The sequence below is a fragment of the Giraffa tippelskirchi genome, chromosome 10 (genome assembly GCF_054371585.1).
Source record: "Giraffa tippelskirchi isolate mGirTip1 chromosome 10, T2T-mGirTip1v1.2.pri, whole genome shotgun sequence".
Classification (NCBI taxonomy): domain Eukaryota; kingdom Metazoa; phylum Chordata; class Mammalia; order Artiodactyla; family Giraffidae; genus Giraffa; species Giraffa tippelskirchi.
Genome location: NC_137284.1, coordinates 3,047,275 through 3,065,247, shown reverse-complemented (window position 1 = coordinate 3,065,247; position 17,973 = coordinate 3,047,275). Strand labels below are relative to the sequence as shown.

General features: G+C 57.5%; 1 protein-coding gene across 1 annotated transcript in view; it reads right to left on the bottom strand.

The window, feature by feature from the left end:
• Positions 1-17,973, bottom strand: part of SHANK2 (SH3 and multiple ankyrin repeat domains 2) — a 562,195-nt gene that overhangs the window by 337,438 nt on the left and 206,784 nt on the right. Inside the window, exon 11 of the mRNA XM_081533759.1 lies at positions 14,226-14,292. Coding sequence (XP_081389885.1) covers positions 14,226-14,292 — 67 coding nt within the window. The remainder of the gene's footprint in view (positions 1-14,225; positions 14,293-17,973) is intronic.

Below are 17,973 nucleotides of genomic sequence, written 5' to 3'. Positions count from 1 at the left end.
AGGACGAGGACCTTTCCAGGAAGGGCCCGGGAGGAATGGCGAGGGCCACCCAGATGCCCTGCGTGGACCGCGGTCTTGGTGCACAGGGGCCACGGGGAAGGGGTGACCAGTCCCTGGGCCACGTGCGTACCAACCCTCGGCGTGTGTCCTCCAAGCCCCAGACACCACCTGTCCCTCCTCACTCCTTGCAGGGCCAATTCAAACTGAATTGTAGCCATTTTCATCGCCACTGTCTTAAGTGTCAGGCGTGGGCTCCTCTGCCTGGTGTTGAAATCTGGGACCACACTCGAGCCGGCAAAGTGTGGGAATCTTTTGGCTCAGGAAGGGAACCCATGATACCCCAAAGAACCTGTCTCCTTGGGGCAGGACGAGCACACCTCTGCTGTTCATCCCCTCTGCACGGTCATTCACTGCACTCACCATCCTCCACTCAGTCCCAAACATCAGAAAGACTGAAGACACTCACAGACACCTTCAGAAAGAGGAGGCGGCAGACAGTCCCCCAAATCTGTTTGGTACCTCGGCCCCCAAGGAAGGCAAAACCTGCAGTTTGGACCCATGCTATTCACAGGCTAATAGCTCGTGGTTCCCCAAACAAAGAGCCGTTGCCATGACAACCATAGCATCCCAGAGCTCAGGGGCTATTCTGAGCTCTATTCTGAGCCGTGAGCTCTACCTTTACGTGCATCTGATCAGATTGGCTTCGTCAGTGTTAACGCTCTGCAGCAAGACTCCTGAGCAGCCGGAAGAGGGAAGTCTTCCAGCGGCTGACACTCACAAAGCCCCTCAGGAGCGGTATGTGCGCTTGTGAGACAAATGGATGCAGCTGCACCAGACATGGAATGAGCGGAATAAAAAAACGGAAATGGAAGATTTCAGGCCGGAAGTGGGCAGGATCCCTGACCCTTCAGCCAAGGGCTCAGGGCAGGTGGGAGATGTGGCAGATATCCAAGGCTATTTCACAAGCGATGCTGAGCAGGACCACCCGGGAGCTCGCCCTTCTTCAGCATCACTGCAGGGACCCTGACAGAGGGCAGTGCCCACGGAGCCACCATCACCCCTGGTGCTCACCCCTCTCCCCAGCTTTTCGCCACATAAAACTTCATTGTTATCTACGAACGCCTCACATGGTCAGGACACTAACTGGTGACACCAAGTAGATGAAACTGGGTTTGTTCCCAGCATCAGCAACCTGTGGCCAGCATGATGGACAAACCATCCTCACTGGCACTGGATGGTCCGTGACAGAAACACGTGTGACCGGAAAGATGGCAGGGTCTGGGGAGGGGGGTTGGGAGGTGGGGCTTCAGCACAAGGCCTGCTTTCAATGGAATGAAAATACACATCTAAACATCTCACCTGACATTTATCGGATGCCCATTCTGTCCCAGACCCTGCAGACAAAGGACACTCATGACCTCGCTGCCAACCACAGAGACGGTGGTGCAATTCTACTGAAGCAGCTCAGCTGAGCAAGCATTTAGAGGCGAGACTTCCACTCTCGGGGCCACGGGCCTGGCTACCCCAAAGCTCTGACCGCCACTTAGCCTGGTCCATCTGAACAGCGACAAAGACCCTTACCCCCAGGTGTTGGAGAGTTCCAGAAGGACTCAACAGTCCTTCACACCAGCTTCGGTGCTTTCTAGGATCTGTCCACCTGGCAGAGGGTCACAGATGCTAACAACTGGAATCTCAGCATGGCTCCACGAGAAATGAGCAAAGACTATTGCCTGCTCCCCCCCTCTCCTAAGCCCTTGGCCACACAATTCTGTCATAACCCTTCCTCATCGCTATTTTATCATCTGTTCTGGGCACCGTAAAGGAAATTGATCAAGTTGTAATGTGCGGGCACGCTCAGGCTCTAAGTCATGTCCAACTCTTTGTGACCCCTGGCCTGTAGGCCAACAGGCTCCTCTGGTGGGAGAAACACATGTCACCAGGGGTTCATGGGATTCTCTGTGCCATTTCCTCCTCCAGGGGATCTTCCCGACTCAGGGTTTGAACCCAAGTCTCTTGAACTTCCTGCAATGGCAGGTGGGTTCTTTACCACTGAGTCACCTGGGAAGCCCTAAATTTGCAACAAAAGGAGCAAAACACAGTGTTCTGAGCACTTTTTTCCTGTTATGAAGCACATCCATGTCGAATTTGTCTTCCACTTGGTGGAAAAGTCTACAAGAAAGCTGGGCCCATGATGGACAAAAGGTGGAGTGGGGAGACCTGGGCTGGACCCCAACCTCACCCCAGTGACAAGCATGTGACCTTGGGGATTGAGCTCTCTGGACCAAATTTCTGTAGGAACCACCTACTGTGCCCAGCAGTGCCTGTCACCTGCCTTTCTCTGGCGTAGCATCCTTCCCCGACCCCGCTGGCTGCAGGGTGACCACAGAACCTAGGACTGGCCGCTGGCCAACGATAAATGAAGGCACCACGGTTTAAGACAAGGGCTGGTCCTGTCCCCAGCCCGGGTCCAGCCACATCCTGTCTCCACTGAGTCACTGCTCCCCAGGCCGCAGTATCTGTCCTGCCTTCCCTTTACAGCTCTCCCTTTCCAGACCCCTGTGGGCCTCCCCAGAAGACACTTTCTGGGGTTACTTATGGTCCTTTTCCTGGAGACACCCCCACCTGGGTGGCCTCCTTGGTCAGAGCAGCCTATGTGGCCAATGGCCCCGGAGATGAGTGCAAATTGGTGTCTGTTTTGTGCCTGGACCTGGATGACTGAGGACCGGACACTCATCACCCCACAAGCCAAGACGGGATGACTTTTCTCTTGTTCGGCCTCACTTTTCCCACCTGCTGCTCCCTCAGCTCCTCAACATGTCCCTTCTAGCTTGACTAAAATCGACGCTTCTGTGCCCACGTGGACGACTTCTTCCATCTCAAAAACCACCTTAGTGTCTTTCCACACTCAGGCTCATTAAACCAGAATAGAAACCTTCTCTGCATTCAGTTGAATTCCACCCCACATAGTCTTCCAAACCCTCCGCCCGCGTATGAGGCTCAAAGGCTTGCAAAGCCCCGAGGAACTTCAAGAAAAGACGCTTGGTTCTATCTATTTGAATCCAGGCCTAGTCATGAGTCCCGGGCACAGCCGTGGTGCAGAGTGGAGAGAGTGCTCAGGTCTGCAGTGGCTGCTGAGATGGGCGAGACACTCGGGGCTCCGCCAAGATCTCGGGGACGAGTCCAGATAGAACCCACGTCCTTCTGGCACTTGGCCTAATGCTTTCTTCTGGTCCCCCTACACAGCCGCCTTCACACCTTCACGACAAGGAAGCTTCCCGCGCCTATTTCCTGACATAGTTGAGATGGACACGCTCCAGGTGGTTCTACGCAACGAAGTCCAAAAATTTCGGGCTGCGCGTGTTTCCCTAAAGGCCATATGGGGCTTTGCCCGGCTCGCTGAGAGTGGATGGGGGCTTAAAAGCAGGACACGGGGGTGAGGACCCCCTCTGCAGGCACCAGGATGCTGGCCTGACTCAGGCCTTGTCTGGGGTCCTGTTGTCCCTCCCAGACTTGGTGAGTCAGGGACCCCACGATGGAAGGACGTAGGTGAGGGGTCAGGATGGAGCGGAGCCCCGATGGGACCCAGCACTCTCACCACGGCGGCAGAGGGAGGTTCCAGGGCTTGAGGCTCGCCAGATGTTTGGGAAGCTGCCACCCACAGCGCACCTGCCTGCTCACCACCTGCTCTGTCGTCATTCAGCAACTATGCGCCCGGCAGCTCTGCAGGGACAAGCCAGGTCCCAGGAGCTGGGGACAAGGAAGGCCCACAGCCTGGTCTCGGGGGCTCCCCATCCAGTCCAGGGGTCCGTGCACCCCGACTTCTGGGAAACAAGCTTCTACTCTGCATGGGCTTTCCAGGTGGCTGGAGACATTAAGGAATCCACCTGCAATGCAAGATACCCAGGATCGATCCCTGGGTTGGGAAGATGCCCTGGAGAAGGGAATGGCAAGCCACTCCAGTATTCTTGTCTGGAGAATTCCATGGACAGAGGAGCTTGGGGAGCTACAGTCTATGGGGTGGCAAAGAGTCAGACACGACTGAGCGACTGACACACTCACTGAACGCTGAAGGAGAAGGTGGGGGGCACCTGTTGGGAGACCCACAGGGAAGGCGGAGGTGACCTGTGAGGTAGCTGGGAGCTGCGGGAAAGCCCGTGGTTTGGACAGAGGGTAGCGGGTGGATGGGCAGCTGCCGTCTGATCTGCGTGGAAGGGCCTGGAAGGGAAGGCGTGCATGTGGGCAGCACAGAGGAATTTCCACTGGGAGGAGGACGGGTCTTCTTAGGGAGGCCTGGGGGTGTGGGCCCAGGGCAGCTCGGGAGCCATCTGGTCTGGCTGGTCCGTCCACCCCACGGGGGTACCCGGGGGGGGGTGTGTGTGTGTGAAATGACTCAGTGCCCAGGGCCGTGGACTGGAGCAGCCTCCTGAGAGCCCTGTTCCCCGGAATTGCAGATTCCCATTCCCAGAAAGTGGGGCCACCAGGTGGGGTCCCACTGCTCCCTGTGGGGAAGGGGGCTTCCCGTCCCCCACCTCAGGCCAGGCCCACCACCTCCCCGGGCCGCTGGGGTTCCGGCGGCGTCTTCACAGTTCCTCTGGACTCCTTCACTCGGAAATCCGGGCTTCCCTGGGGTCACCGACTGTCACCCCCAGGGGACAATTACTTCCCCAAACATCTGGATCTTCTAAGCTCTCACCGTGAAGACGGGGAGGGGGGTGTGCAAATCTGAAGACAGGGGCGCACCTCCCAGGAGCTTGGCCTCTTCTCCTCCCAGGAGGCCCTGCCAGACTTTCTCTCCGGACATGGGGATCAAGGGTGGGCAGGGACTTCCAGAACCTGGTCTCCTTCCGATGCACTGGTCTCTTTGTCCATGACACAGACACGCTTAACTCACCGGGGCTAACGGGGGGGTCTGGAAACCACCCCTAGAGGGACACCCTGAGACCAGGGTTGGGGGACAGGGCAGCCGGCCTGGAGGAGGTGGGGGAGGGGAGAGGAGGAGAAGGGGCTGCTTCCCTGGGAAGAGGAGGGGAGCCCCAGGGAGGGGAAGGTGGGGGCTGGCGAGCCTGGGGTAAGGCCACTCATTGAGTGCATCTTGGACATGCCGGTTTTCCTGGATAAAATGGCTCAGATAAAAAGACCAGGGAAAGTGGTCGGGGGTGGGAGGCTGCTCTCCTTGGAAGGTTCCTTGGCCACCGGGCAGGCTCTGGGATGGAACCTGGCGACCTGGCGTCATCAGGAGACAGGACAACAGGGGCCAGGGCAACTGGGCTGCAGTAGGCTGAGGAGCGTGGGCTCGGCCAGCAGAACCCAGACGCGCCGGTAAAGTCAACCCAGAGCACAGGTCGGGGGCCGGGGAGGACGGTGCCCTCGGGGCCCGCCTGGAAGGGGCAGCTTGTCCTCAGGGAAGGGCACCTCTGTGCCCAGCTTTGGGGAGCTGCCTGCCGACCCCCCAGGAGGCAGGACTGCAGGGGAACAGCAATGTGGGAGCAAGGAGGAGGGAGGGCCCAGGAACTGGCGAGGAGATAGATGCACAAAGGCTGGAGGGCAGCATAGCGGTGGGTAAGGAGTGGCCCAGTCCAAACCCCAGCTCCCCATGACCTGGACATGGAACTCACGTCTGTGCCTGAAGCCTCACTCTCCTCACCTGTAAAATGGGGACAGCGCCGCCTCCCTGGCAGGGATCACACAAGAGCACTGAGTGCAACCCAGGCACGAAAGCGCAGCAACAGCACTGCTTCTGCTGTTCACATCAAGACAGCCTGTGGCCTCCTCCAGGAAGCCGTCCCGACTCTACAGCCCATTGGGATTCCATGGCCCCCTTAATGCTGCTGACCCCAGCCCTTCCCTACTCCCTCTCACAGGCCCAGACGTTCTCCATCTTTAAGGGAACTGGCCACCGCAAGTCCAGTCCTCCAGCTGGGACACAGGTCCTGCCCCTGACCATGCCCGGAGCCTGGGCCGGGGCATCTACCAGGAGGGCAGTCACGGCGGGAGAAGAATGATGCGGGGGGAGAAAGGCCCAGAGGACCGGAGGTGGGAGCAGGCGGGGAGGTTGAGCAGGGCAGCAGGAAGCGGGGTGAGAGACTAAGCCAGGGACCCCAGGCACCCCTCCTCCTCTGTGGGACGCGCATCCAGGGCAGAGCCGCTGAAGGAGGAGGGATGGGCAGGGCTGGGCCGGGCCCTGGAGCAGGTCAGAGGAGGACAAGGGGCCCCAGGCAGCAGGAGGTGCAGCCACCACGCACCTCAGCCTCGGGAAGGGTGCTCGCCCTGTCCACTCCCTGGATCCCAGCCTCCCCATGATGGGTAGAGGGCCCTGGATGGGTCACGGGGTCAGAGGCGGGCCCTCAGGTTAGAGACCCTCTGGGGGGAGAACAGCCAACCCCAGGCATGCGAAGGGGCTGCGGGGCGGAGGACCAGACATGGGGGACGGTGCTCACGGGCACTTGCGGATGCAGAGGAGGCCTGCAGCGGGAAGGCAGGGGCGAGGCGGCCGCGGTTAGGCGCCGCCCCACCTGTGCCGGGACCACCCCCTCAACCCCGCAGCTGTGGTTCCCACGCGGGCTGGCGTCCACCCGGGTGGGGGGCCTCCGAGGCCATGTCCTTAGTTGGGGGGGGAGGGTTTACTTGTCACAGGAGGTGAGCAAGGGCCAGACTCCTTAAATGTCCAGCTGTCATGGGACAGCTGGATGAATTATGAATGATCACCAGACATTCGTGTAGACGCAAAGCATAAATCGTACCCCCACCCCGACTCACAGACACAGATCCTTCCACACAGGTATCTGCTGAATTTTTCCCCAAAACGCAAATGTCATGTAAGTAAAAGAGCGTATGTGGTGTCTGGTTCAGAACTTTGCTAAACAGAGCACATGATGCCAGGAAACTGCAGGGGCTGGCAGGGCCCTCGGGGAGTCCCAGCTGCCCAGGGCGGGGTGGAGGGCTCTGGGATTTGAGGGCGAGTGCGCTCGGAGGGGGCCGGCCACCGCCCCCACACTGGGTTCCCCCGCGTGGGACGCTCTCAGGGACACTCAGGTCACTGCCCGCCAGTCCGTCTCCGCTTCCCGTTCCTGCCGGGACAGTCAGGACGTTGTGCTGATCTTTAAAAATTCCGCGCACGTTAGGTTTTCTCGTCTGTGAATCTCGCTGGAGGACCGTGAAGGTGGGGCTGCACCATGAAGGCTGTCAAAGGCGCCAGGGCCTCGGGGGCTCGGGGGCCAGGGCTCAGGGCCGGGCTCACCTTGAACAGAGTCTCGCAGAGGCTGCGCGGTTGAGGCTGCGGAAGACGGGGGGTCTGGGGGGCTGCCGTTCTTCCTCGCGGGATGGAGTGGGCAAAGGGTCTTCCCCAAGGGCCCACCTTGCTCGGGACTGGGAAGCAGAGAGCCCGGAAAGACTCAGGTTTGGGGACCTGTTCAACCCGGAGGGCGAGAAGCAGTAGATGCATGCGGGCTGGCGGGTGGCTCCTCCGGGCACCTCTGGCGGGACGCGCGCTCTAGCGGCTGCTCTTGTCCCCTGCACGGGGGACACTGTACTGGGGCACGTGTCCCCAGGCTGGGCCTGCCTCCAGAAGCGTTCCCAGGCCGTCTGCACCTGAAGGGGTGGCTTGGGAGGCCCAGGGGAGCCTCGGGGCAGGACACAAGCAGTGTGTGACATGTATCCGCACACTGGGCACAGGAGGTCAAGGCCTCGTGGCCGCAGCTACACCCTCTCGGGACCGAGATGACAAGCGTCCCTGGAAGGCGGGCGAATGCAGCGTCTGGGACAGACCGAGGGCACCGTGCATCCTGAGCGGATGCTCACCGGACGCCGGCGCCGGCCACCCATGAAAACCCCATCCCGACGGAACACAAGAGCGATCGGTGCGCAGGGTCACAACCAGGCAGCAGCTACCTCCCAGGATTTGGGGGAAAGCTCCTACACTTGAAGGTAAGCATAGGGGAGGGGGGCTGGAGCAGCGAGCACCTGACCGCAGCCGGCGGAGACCCCGGCAGCGGACGGACACGGCACGCAGGGAGCCACGCGCCCATGGGCGGCCAGGGAACCAGCACGGGTGGCTGGCATGCGCGCCCCGGCTCCCCCGGCCCCGAGAGGGAGGCAACGCGGAGCAGAATGAGCCATGACAGCTGACAGCGGGCTGCTCACATCCGCTCAGCGGCCGCGTCTGCTGAGGCTCCATCACACCTCCTCCCCTCAGCAACGTGCTTTGAAAATATTCTCTGGGAATGTGGGCTGCAGCTGCGATGGCCGCACCGTCCTGGGGAACAAACCAGCCCGGGGAAGCCTTGCTCCTCACTCTCAGGAGGGGACACATGCAGCAGTGCTGACCCAAACGAGCCGATCTGATGAGATGAAGCAGAGGCTAGAACGCTGGGTTTTCCCCAGGACCTGCTGGCTCTCCCTGCAAACAAAGGATGCCGTGTTTACTTAATACCATTGTCTACGTTCCATGGTAAGTGGCACATTTTACACTCCGAATGCCAGGAAACCTGACTACTTCTTTCAAATCGGATCTATTTTATTTCACAGCAGGTGACAGCTACCAAACAGGTTTTTTTTTTCCTCCAAAGCATCATGGCTCCGTACGGATTTTACATTCTCACACATAAACACACACACACACACACACACACACCCAAAATAATGCATTAACAAATCTGTTTGAAAACACCACCCTCTCTTCATCATCTATACATATCTAAAGCGTAATTACATAGACACTCGGTCTCGAAACCTAGCAACAGTATCCAAGCAATCCTCGGGCGGCTCATCAGACACCCAAACTCACACATCAGCTCAATGGGCTTCATTTAAAAAAAAACCAGAACCTCTCGCTTCTCTCCCCCGTAGCTGCGGAAGGACAAGATATAGGAAAACAAACCTTGTTCCGCTGAAGAAGAACAACCCATGTCATTTAATCCATCTGACAGTGCGTGTCCCCATAGAGCCAGGCAAAAACAAAAATAACAAAGGTGGTAAAAAAAAAAATAGGTTATCTCAGTCCAAAGCTTATCAGCTTGCAACACGCTTAATCTTTGCATGACTATTTCGGACTCGAGCTCCCCAGCTCCCCGACAGCCTTGCTTTGGGGGACCTCCATCCTACAGAAGCCATCGCAAACGCTCGATGGCAAAAGCTTTTAAGACCTGCTGGGCTCATGGACTCAGCCGCAGCTCAGCTGTGGATCACAACAAGCAGGATTAACTTTGGTATGCACGCTCGCTTTTAAACCATCACTTTCTCCGAGTGGGCAAATAAAACCACCCAATGGAGGTCACAATTAATTTTTTAAAAGAGGGAGGGAGGTTTTTTTTTTTTAAAAAAAAAAAAGAAAAAAATTGAAGCACAGCACCGGTGAGCAGCAACCTGCACGCTGGCCGGATTGTGAACAGAACGCTTCACGACAAGATGCAATCTCTCTTTTAAAGGGATAGGGTGGCATCCACTCGGCGAGCCCGATCCACTTCCAGATTCCGCAGACCTCGGAGGGCCCATTCATCAGCTCACCGTGATCCGACAGGTTTAGTGTCCTCCGCCCAGTGCCACATCAGAACCTCTGAAGTACCCTGATTTCTCGGCGGGGCACTTTCATGTCTAGAAAACAAAGGCTCCGTGGCTTGAGGTGGGGGGATACTTGAGCTGTTCAAGGGGCTTTTTCAGGAAGGCATCTCATTGGGCTACAGGCAGAAAGTCAGCAACATTTTAATGGACTCATTCTGAAGACTCAGAGTCAACCCCATGCCCAACTTGGAGCCCGGGGATCCTTCCATCATGTTTATCTTCAAAAACGTAACCCAACACCATGGAGGAAACGCTGAGTCTTACCTTCATCTCCTCTGAGTTCGGGATCCTGACACGTGAGGCTGGGTCCCCCAAAACGCTGCCCCAGCCTCCACTGAGCCCCACCAGATGTCTGACAACCCTGGCAGCAAGCACACGGGCTCGTCCTGGCAGAGTAAAGAGCCCAAAGCCTCAGATGTAGGACCTGAGATCCGCTCTCCTGTGTGCCTTCTACACCGTGGTGTAGCTCAGAAGTCAAAATTTGCTGAAGATCATAAAGTAGGAAGAAGGCCCCCGTCCCAGCCCTCCCCAGCACACCCACCATGATTTCCAAGGCTGTGGCAAAAGGCAAATGGCCCCTGGAGTTTTCCCCGCAATCATACCAGACGCCCACCACCCAGACAAAAGGGCACCCCCACCGAGACAGACAGTCAGCACCCCCACAGGTCATGGAGGAGGTGGGGTCCCGGAGCCAAGACCCTCACAGAAGCTGGAACGGGAAAGCCACGTGGCCAGAGACCCTCACACACGACCCATCGGAGACCCCCAATCTCACACGGCCCCGGAATGACCTGCTCTGGGCAGAAACACGGCCCCCACTCGCCACATGACCCACTTGCCCCGTGATCCCCTCTCAGACCACGCTCGGGGGGATCAGGGCGTTACACTCCGACGCACCCAACGCACCCAACGCAGCACTGATGTGTCCACGGGACTCGGCTCCTCGACCCCAACTCCAGGTGCCGCGAGGCCAGGATTTTACGTTGAGAAGAGAGCGGGGCTGAGGTGGAGTGGGCACACTGGCAGAGGGAGGGGTCGCCCACTCAGCTGACATCTGCCAAGGCCCCACTATGCACCAGGCTTCCCCGGTGGCTCAGTGCTCAAGAATCGGCCCGCAATGCAGGAGACTTGCAGGAGACGCAGTTTCCGTGGTTGGATCGGGAAGATTCCCGGGAGGAAGAAATGGCAAGCCATGTTAACATTCCTGCCTGGGAAGTCCCAAGGACAGAGGAGCCTGGCAGGCTACAGTCCATGGGGTTGCAAAGAGTTGGGCACGATGACTTACTCAACAACAACTGTGCGCCAGGCAGGGAGCAGTCCAGAGGGTCAGTCAGCACCATGAGGGACCTCCAGTGGGTGATGGCAGCCCTGGATCCTGTGTGTGCGTGAGCTTAGCCGCTCAGCCATGTCCAGTTCTTTTGCGACCTCATGAACCACAGCCGGCCAGGCTCCTCTGTCCATGGAATTTCCCAGACAAGACTACTGGAGTGGGTTTCCAGGTCCTTCTCCGAGGGATCCCGACCCAGGGACTGAACCCAAGTCTCCTGCATTGGCAGGCGGATTCCTTACCGCTGAGCCACCTGGAAGCCCCTGCAGTGTACCCCAGTCCTAATCCTACTGATTCTGACGACCCCTCTGCAGCCCCCAGGCCCAGCTTCAAGCCGTCTCCCAAGTGTTCTCCTCCTCCGCCCACTCCTGCCCTCTCAGCCCGTCTGGGGAGCCGAGTTCAGCGGACAGATACTCAGCTCTGGTGACCACAGAGCCCTGAGCCGGGACCAGGGGACCAGAGAACTTCCTGCAGGGCGATCCTACTGTCAGCGGTCTGGGACCCAAGAACCCTCTTCCCCCCTCCTTCCTCCACCCACTCGTCCAGCCCTGGTTCCAACACCAGCCTGTGTGAAGCCCCCGAGCTCCCCGGCCCCAGCCTGCACTGCTGCCTGAAGCTCTAGAGTGTGGCCCCGTTTTTCTGGGTGCACAGGGAGATGCGGAGCCTGGTGGTGAAGAACCCAGAGCCCCCCCAAGTCAGATGGGCCTGGCTTCAAAGCCTGGCTCAGCCCATCACTCTGGCACGTGGTTCTGGGGGAGTCCTGCCTGGGAGATGCCCCTGGACCCTGCCCACGCCCCCTGGTGCTCAGCAGGACCCCAGAGGCACTGCACTGCCCAGAGGAGGGTCCTCCCTGGCACAGAGCAAGCCTGAACCAACAAGAACTTGAGGCGGTGGGTAAACACACAGGTCGCCTCACCCTGGGGTGAGACAAGGCCAAGGTCAGTTCCCGCGACCCCCCGGGGTACCGACAACACCTGGCGCACCTGCTCGCTAAGGCACTGGGCTGGCCTCCTGTCCATCCGGACTTAACTCTGTGCTTCTGCCTCTGCCGTCTGGGTGTGCAGGCTCGGCAAGGGTTGGATGTCTGCCTGGGGTTGTTCATCCACCCAGAGGCAGGGCAGCTCTCTGAGGCAGGGGGTACAGACCCCCGCAGAGGACTTAGCGAGACCCACTCGGGGCACGGGACAGCGCCAGACCCTCCCCGCCACACACCCAGCACCCGGCCCCGCCGGTAACAAGGGCAGGTGCAAAGCTGGGGTGGCCACGGGGCACAGAGCAAACCACCGAGTTCAAACCTAGGGGTTCAGCTCACGGGATGCTGAACTGAGGTCTCAGGATGGATTTCCTGTGTGTGCGAGAACAAACGCCCCGAGTGACGTCTGCTCCTGTGAAGGACCCGCAGCCTCTCTGCAAGATCTTCGACGGAGCCGACTTAAAGGGCACAGTTTGCTAGTTCACAGTCAGAGATGCTGAGTCAGACGACTCAGGAAAGACATCTTTTTCCGCCCTCCCCTCCCCTCGCCTCTCTTGGAGATGCTGAAAGGACCCGGCGGGGGAGCACAGATTTCCCGTACTAACCCTTCCCTTTAGGACACACTGGGCAGAGTCCCCGGCGCCGGTCACAGAGGGCACGGGCTGACAGCAAACGCCACCCTGCATCTTCCCGGAGCCCCGGGTGTCTACACAGGTGCAGCAGGACAGCCTCCAACCTCAATCCCCGCAGCCGGGGCCACGGACGTCACACGCGCCTGCCGTGACCATCCCATCTCTTGACAGGGCAAGCCCTCACCGTTTAAAGAAATCATTGATTGCAGTGGATGAGTGGTAATTCAGATGTGTTCACCCAACAAACAGGTATGCTTCTTATAATAAGAAAGTATGTTTGTAGAGAGGCGTTTACATCCCGGATAGGGAACGGGAGAGACAAGCCAGAAACTGCCCCGATCTGGGTTTTAAAATCGGCACTTTTTTGAGTTCGTGGCCGGGGCGAGAAGGGGAGTGAATCTGTAAGGCCGGGCTGGGGGACGGCGGGCAGGGTCTATAGTTTCTCCTGTCTCCCTCCTGACAGCCAGCCGGGGTAAGGAAGCCCCTTCACGCCTCCCCGGGCTCAGGGGAAATCAGGACGGTAGCCCCAAGCTTGTCCCCATCGCAGGAACTCAGAGATCCTGGATCCCCGGGACCACTAACCACCCCGGGGTCCTGGGTGGGGCCTGCACACCTCCTCCTGGCGGTCTGCCCTGCTCAACAGGAGTTCCAATTCCCTTCATGGCAACCGGTATTTCTGTACCGCTCTCTCGTATTAGGGGGTGGTGGGAAGAGCTGGGAGGGCTCAGTTCATCCTCTAGAGCGCTTTGCGGACATGAACTCATCCATCTGCATAGTGTGCTTAGGGAGATGCCGACGCAGCCATGCAGGATGCCCGGATCTCAGAGCCATTAGGAGCTTTGGCCCTGACTAGCGGGAGGACTCGCATCAACATCGGGTGCAGGAGGCCCCGATGCTCAGCACAGGGGACCAGATGAGGCAAGCGAGACATCCAGCTCCGCATCCTTGTGCGATTCTCGAGGCAGCTGGGCGCCCGTCAGACGTTCGACACGGAAAAGACCAGACAGCCAGATGCATGGGATCGCTTACCCCCCAGCGCCCAATACCGAGGGAGCGATCCAGGCAACAAGACACAGAGGCCACCCGGCGATTTCTCCAGGTGCCCTGGAGTCCCGCTGCCCACCCCCTGGCTGGGATGGCGCTGTCTGGAAATCTCACCGCTGCTGGTCCAGTGGGCCTGCTCCCCGCTGCTTGTCCGGTGTAAGCCCGGGGCCGGAGGGAACAGGCCAGAGGGCTCTTCCAAGATGCAAGACTGGGCCCAGCCGCCGGCAGGGCGACGGGACAGAGGAGGAGCCGCAGGGACAGTCCTCCTGGCGGGCATGAGGGGTACTGAAAAGGGGAGTGGTCATCAGCAGATAGAGCCAGGGACGCAGAGGCGGGAGGGGGAGGGGGACGCCCCCGGCTCTTCCTGCCTCGTTTCATCACCTTCTCCGACTTTGAATGGCATCGTGTGTGTTACAGAATCCCCCCGCAAACCCATCTCAATCGGCAGCAAGGTGATCTGGTTCTCCGGTTGGACGGCAAGGCCCTGCAGCCATCGCCGGCGCCCTCGCCTGACATCTAAGGGGTTCTGTAGCCCGACCCTGCCACACGTCAAGAAGATGCAGCAACAGAGGCACAGAAGCTGCTCAGACTGTGTTCCCGTGAAGTTTGGCTAAAAGCAGACTCCGAACCAATCCAGTGAGGTGACCACACGGAGCCCCTTCGCGGTTCACGGGCAGACAGCCAGCCTACTCACCGATGTCGGTCTCCTTGTGGTTCTTGATGTACTCGGCCAGCTCGAAGTTGCCAGCGATGATCGCCACCTGCCAGAAGAGGGAATCACGTTAAAGTGCCAAGTGCAGGACACACTTCACATCCCGACAACCCAAGAGCGAAAGTCCAATCAGAGCTTCTTTTGAAAAAAATAAGGGATATTCCCCCTTTCCGGGTTTCCTGAGATACAGTCGATACACATCACTAAGTTGAAGGTGTGCAGCCTGATGACTTGACTTGGACATAATTTTGTGAAATGATGACCACGGTAGGGTTAGTTAATGTCTATCACCTCATATGGCTACACACACACAGTTTCTTTCCCAGGGCTTCCCTGGTGGCCCCGTGGCTGAGACTCTGTACCCAGTGCAGGGGGATGGGGTTCGATTCCTGGTCGGGGAACTAGATCCCACGTGCTGCAACTAAAAAGGACCCTGCGTGTCTCAAGGAAGATCAAAGAACCCGCGTGCTGCAACTGAGACCCAGTGCAGCCAAATAAATAGTTATTTTTTCAAATGTGAACAATTTATCTGAAGATTTTCTTCAAAAAAAAAAAAAACAAACTTTTTTCCCCTTGTGATGAGAACTTGAAGGATCTACTCTAACCAACGTTCAATTGAACCACATGGCAGAACTACATACAACCATCGATCATGCTGAACACGACATCCTCGGTGCTAGGTTATCTTGTAACTGGAAGTCCAAATTTGGACCATCTAGGAGCAAGAAGTCCAAATCTTCACCCATTTCCCCAGCCCCCGCCCCGGGAACCACAAAAACTCTGATCTGTTTTTCTATGAGTTTGTTTAGACACCACAACAAAGTGAGACCATACGGTGTTTGTCTTAGTCTGATTTCAGGCAGTGGAGGCCCTCAAGGCCCATGCACGCTGTGGACCAGCCAGAGCTATTAAAACAGCAGCCACCACACCCATCAGCCCGACCAGAGGCACCTCCGCCCTCTTGGCCCCCTTCTTCAGGGCCCTGGCCATTCTTCCACCATGAGGCCATCATTCCGTGAGAATCTACATGAGACAGTCTTATGCCCAGAAGGCCATGGTGGGGGCAGGTCAAGGGACTGAGCCTGGAAACCCCCTGGACTGCATGCTGCATTCCCACCAGTCCTGACCGGTTCCAACATGCTCCCCAGAGGTGGGGGGGAGGCATCCATTCCTCTGATTCGTCCCCATAGCTAGAGGGATGGGGAACCTCAAAAAGCACTCACAGCTCTTCACTGGGTTTCAATGAAGCAGAAAAAATTCCACCTATACACAGCATAAACCAGCCCCTACAGGCAATGGTCCAGCTCAAGCCACACAGACACAGTGACTAAAGCAAAGAAGCCACGTGGTCCGTGATGCACTGAGGCAGCCAGGCAGGCAAAGACAAAGGCCCGGGGCGGGGGTTGGCCACGGGGCCCCCGGGAAGACCTGATGCAGAGCTCACGTGGGCAGGGCTCTCTGAGCCCCAACGGGGAGCCCTGGGCCCAGGGAGGTGGGTCTCCACCCTCAAATGAGCCGGGCGTTCAGACACCAGCCTGCAGACACACACGTCAACCGTCAGTCGACTGGCAGCGATAATGTGGGTGGGCCTTCCCCGATCCTTTGGAGGCCTTCAGAGCAAAAGCTGAGATTTGCTGGAGGAGAAATTCTGCCTTGAGGCTGCACCACCAGCTCCTGCCTGAGTTCCCAGCCTGCCCTTCTGAGTGCAGACTTGCCAGCCCCCACAGTCTTGGGAGCCAAATTCCTGCAAGAAATTTCTTAAACAGACATGTCTCCATCCTGCCAGCTCTGTTTCCCTGGAGAAACCTGCTTGACACGGCTCCATATGGGGGCAAGGGGGCTGTGGTGCCACAGACCCCAGACCTCTGTCTTTGGATGTGGCACTGACTTCAACTCTCGGGCATCACCTAATGCTTGGTGTCCTGCAAGGATGCCACTGACTGGAGCAGCCTGGAGACGAATTCAGCCTCCTGCCCGGTCTGCTAATGTCAGGGGAGCCACGGCAGCCCTTGTCTGCACCAGGCAGGGGTCCTGGGGGTGGACAGCAAGGGCCATTTCAGCGTGGGGCTTCCCTGGGGGCTCAGATGGTAAAGAATCTACCTGGAACGTGGGAGACCAGAGTTCGATCCCTGGGTCAGGAAGATCCCCTGGAGAAGGGAAGGGCAACCCACTCCAGTATTCTTGCCTGGAGAATCCCATGGACAGAGGAGTCTGGCGGGCCATAGTCCACAGGGTGGCAAAGAGTTGGACATTACTGAGCGACTCACTCACACACACACCCACACACACACACCCACACTGGTTCTGCAGACACAGAAGCAGGTTTAGAAGCACCTGGTGAACGGAACTTCACCAGCCTCCTGCGGGTGACTGCCCATCTGGGATGCAGGTTTCAGACGGTGGATCCTTGAAACACACCAAGGGGACTTCCCTGGTGGTCCAGCGGTTAAGACTTCACCTTCTCACATAGGGGATGTGGGTTCGACCCCTGGTTGGGCAGCTAAGATCCCACGTCCCTCTCAGCCAAAAAAATCCAAAACGTAAAATAGAAACAAAATTCTGACAAATTCAATAAAGACCTTAAAAATGGTCCACATCAAAGAGAAAGAAAGAAACACAACAAGGACAGAGGTTAGGAACCCAAGCAAGAGGTCCACAGAGGCCCTGAGAAGCCAGTGACCTAGTCTGCTGGCATTTATGACATGAACCTAAAAGGAAGAGCCTACAGGGTGACCCAGGACATGTAACCCAATGTCGTTTAGGGGACAACTGGTCAGAGTCATTCCCTGGTGGTCCAGTTGGTAGGACTCCACGCTTTCCTTGCAAAAGCCTGGGTTCAATCCCTGGTCAGGAAACTAGGGTCCCGCAAGCTGCACAGCGCAGTTAAAGAAAAAAAAAAAACCATCATTCCCTGTCTTCCAGCCGAACTCTCAAAGGTAAAACTCGCTCCCACCCATCAGGATGGCTACTATCAAAAGACAGAAAATAACAAGTGTTGGCAAGGATGTGGAGAAATTGGAAGGGTTGTGCATTGCGGGTAGGGATGTAAAATGGTATGGCTGCTGTGGAAAACAGTGTTGAAGTTCCTCAAAAAAAAATCCTACATAGACATGATCCACCAGCCCTGCTTCTGGGGATTTGTACCCAGGGGATCTGAAAGCAGGAATGATGGTTAATTCTTCATGTCAACTTGACTGGGCCACAGACGGCCTAGACATTTGGCCAAAAGTTACCCTGGGCATTTCTGGATGAGATTAGCATCTGAATCAGTAGACTGAGTAAAGCAGATTGCCCTCCCAGTGTGGGTGGGCCTCATCTAATCAGTTGATGATATGCCTAGACCAAAAAGACCAAGTAAGAGACCTGCCCATCTGTGAGTTAGGACATCTGTCTTTTTGAGCCTTCAGACTCAGAGCAACACCAGCTTTTCTTGGATCCTGAGCCTGCCGGCTTTTGAATTGGAACTTACACCACTGGCAATGCTGGGCTTTCAGTTCACTACAACCTCAGATCTTGGACTCCTTGGCCCCCAACATAAATCTGTGTGTGTGTGTGTGTGTGTGTGTGTGTGTGTGTGTGTGTGGTGAGTGTGTGTGTGTGTGTGTGTGTGTGTGTGTGTGTGTGTGGTGTATACCCTGAGTGGGGTGCTGCTGTAATCCCCCTGCAGCTGGAACCAGGCTGAAGGAGGAGCTGCGTTTGTCCTCATCACTGGCTAAACCATCATCTCCTG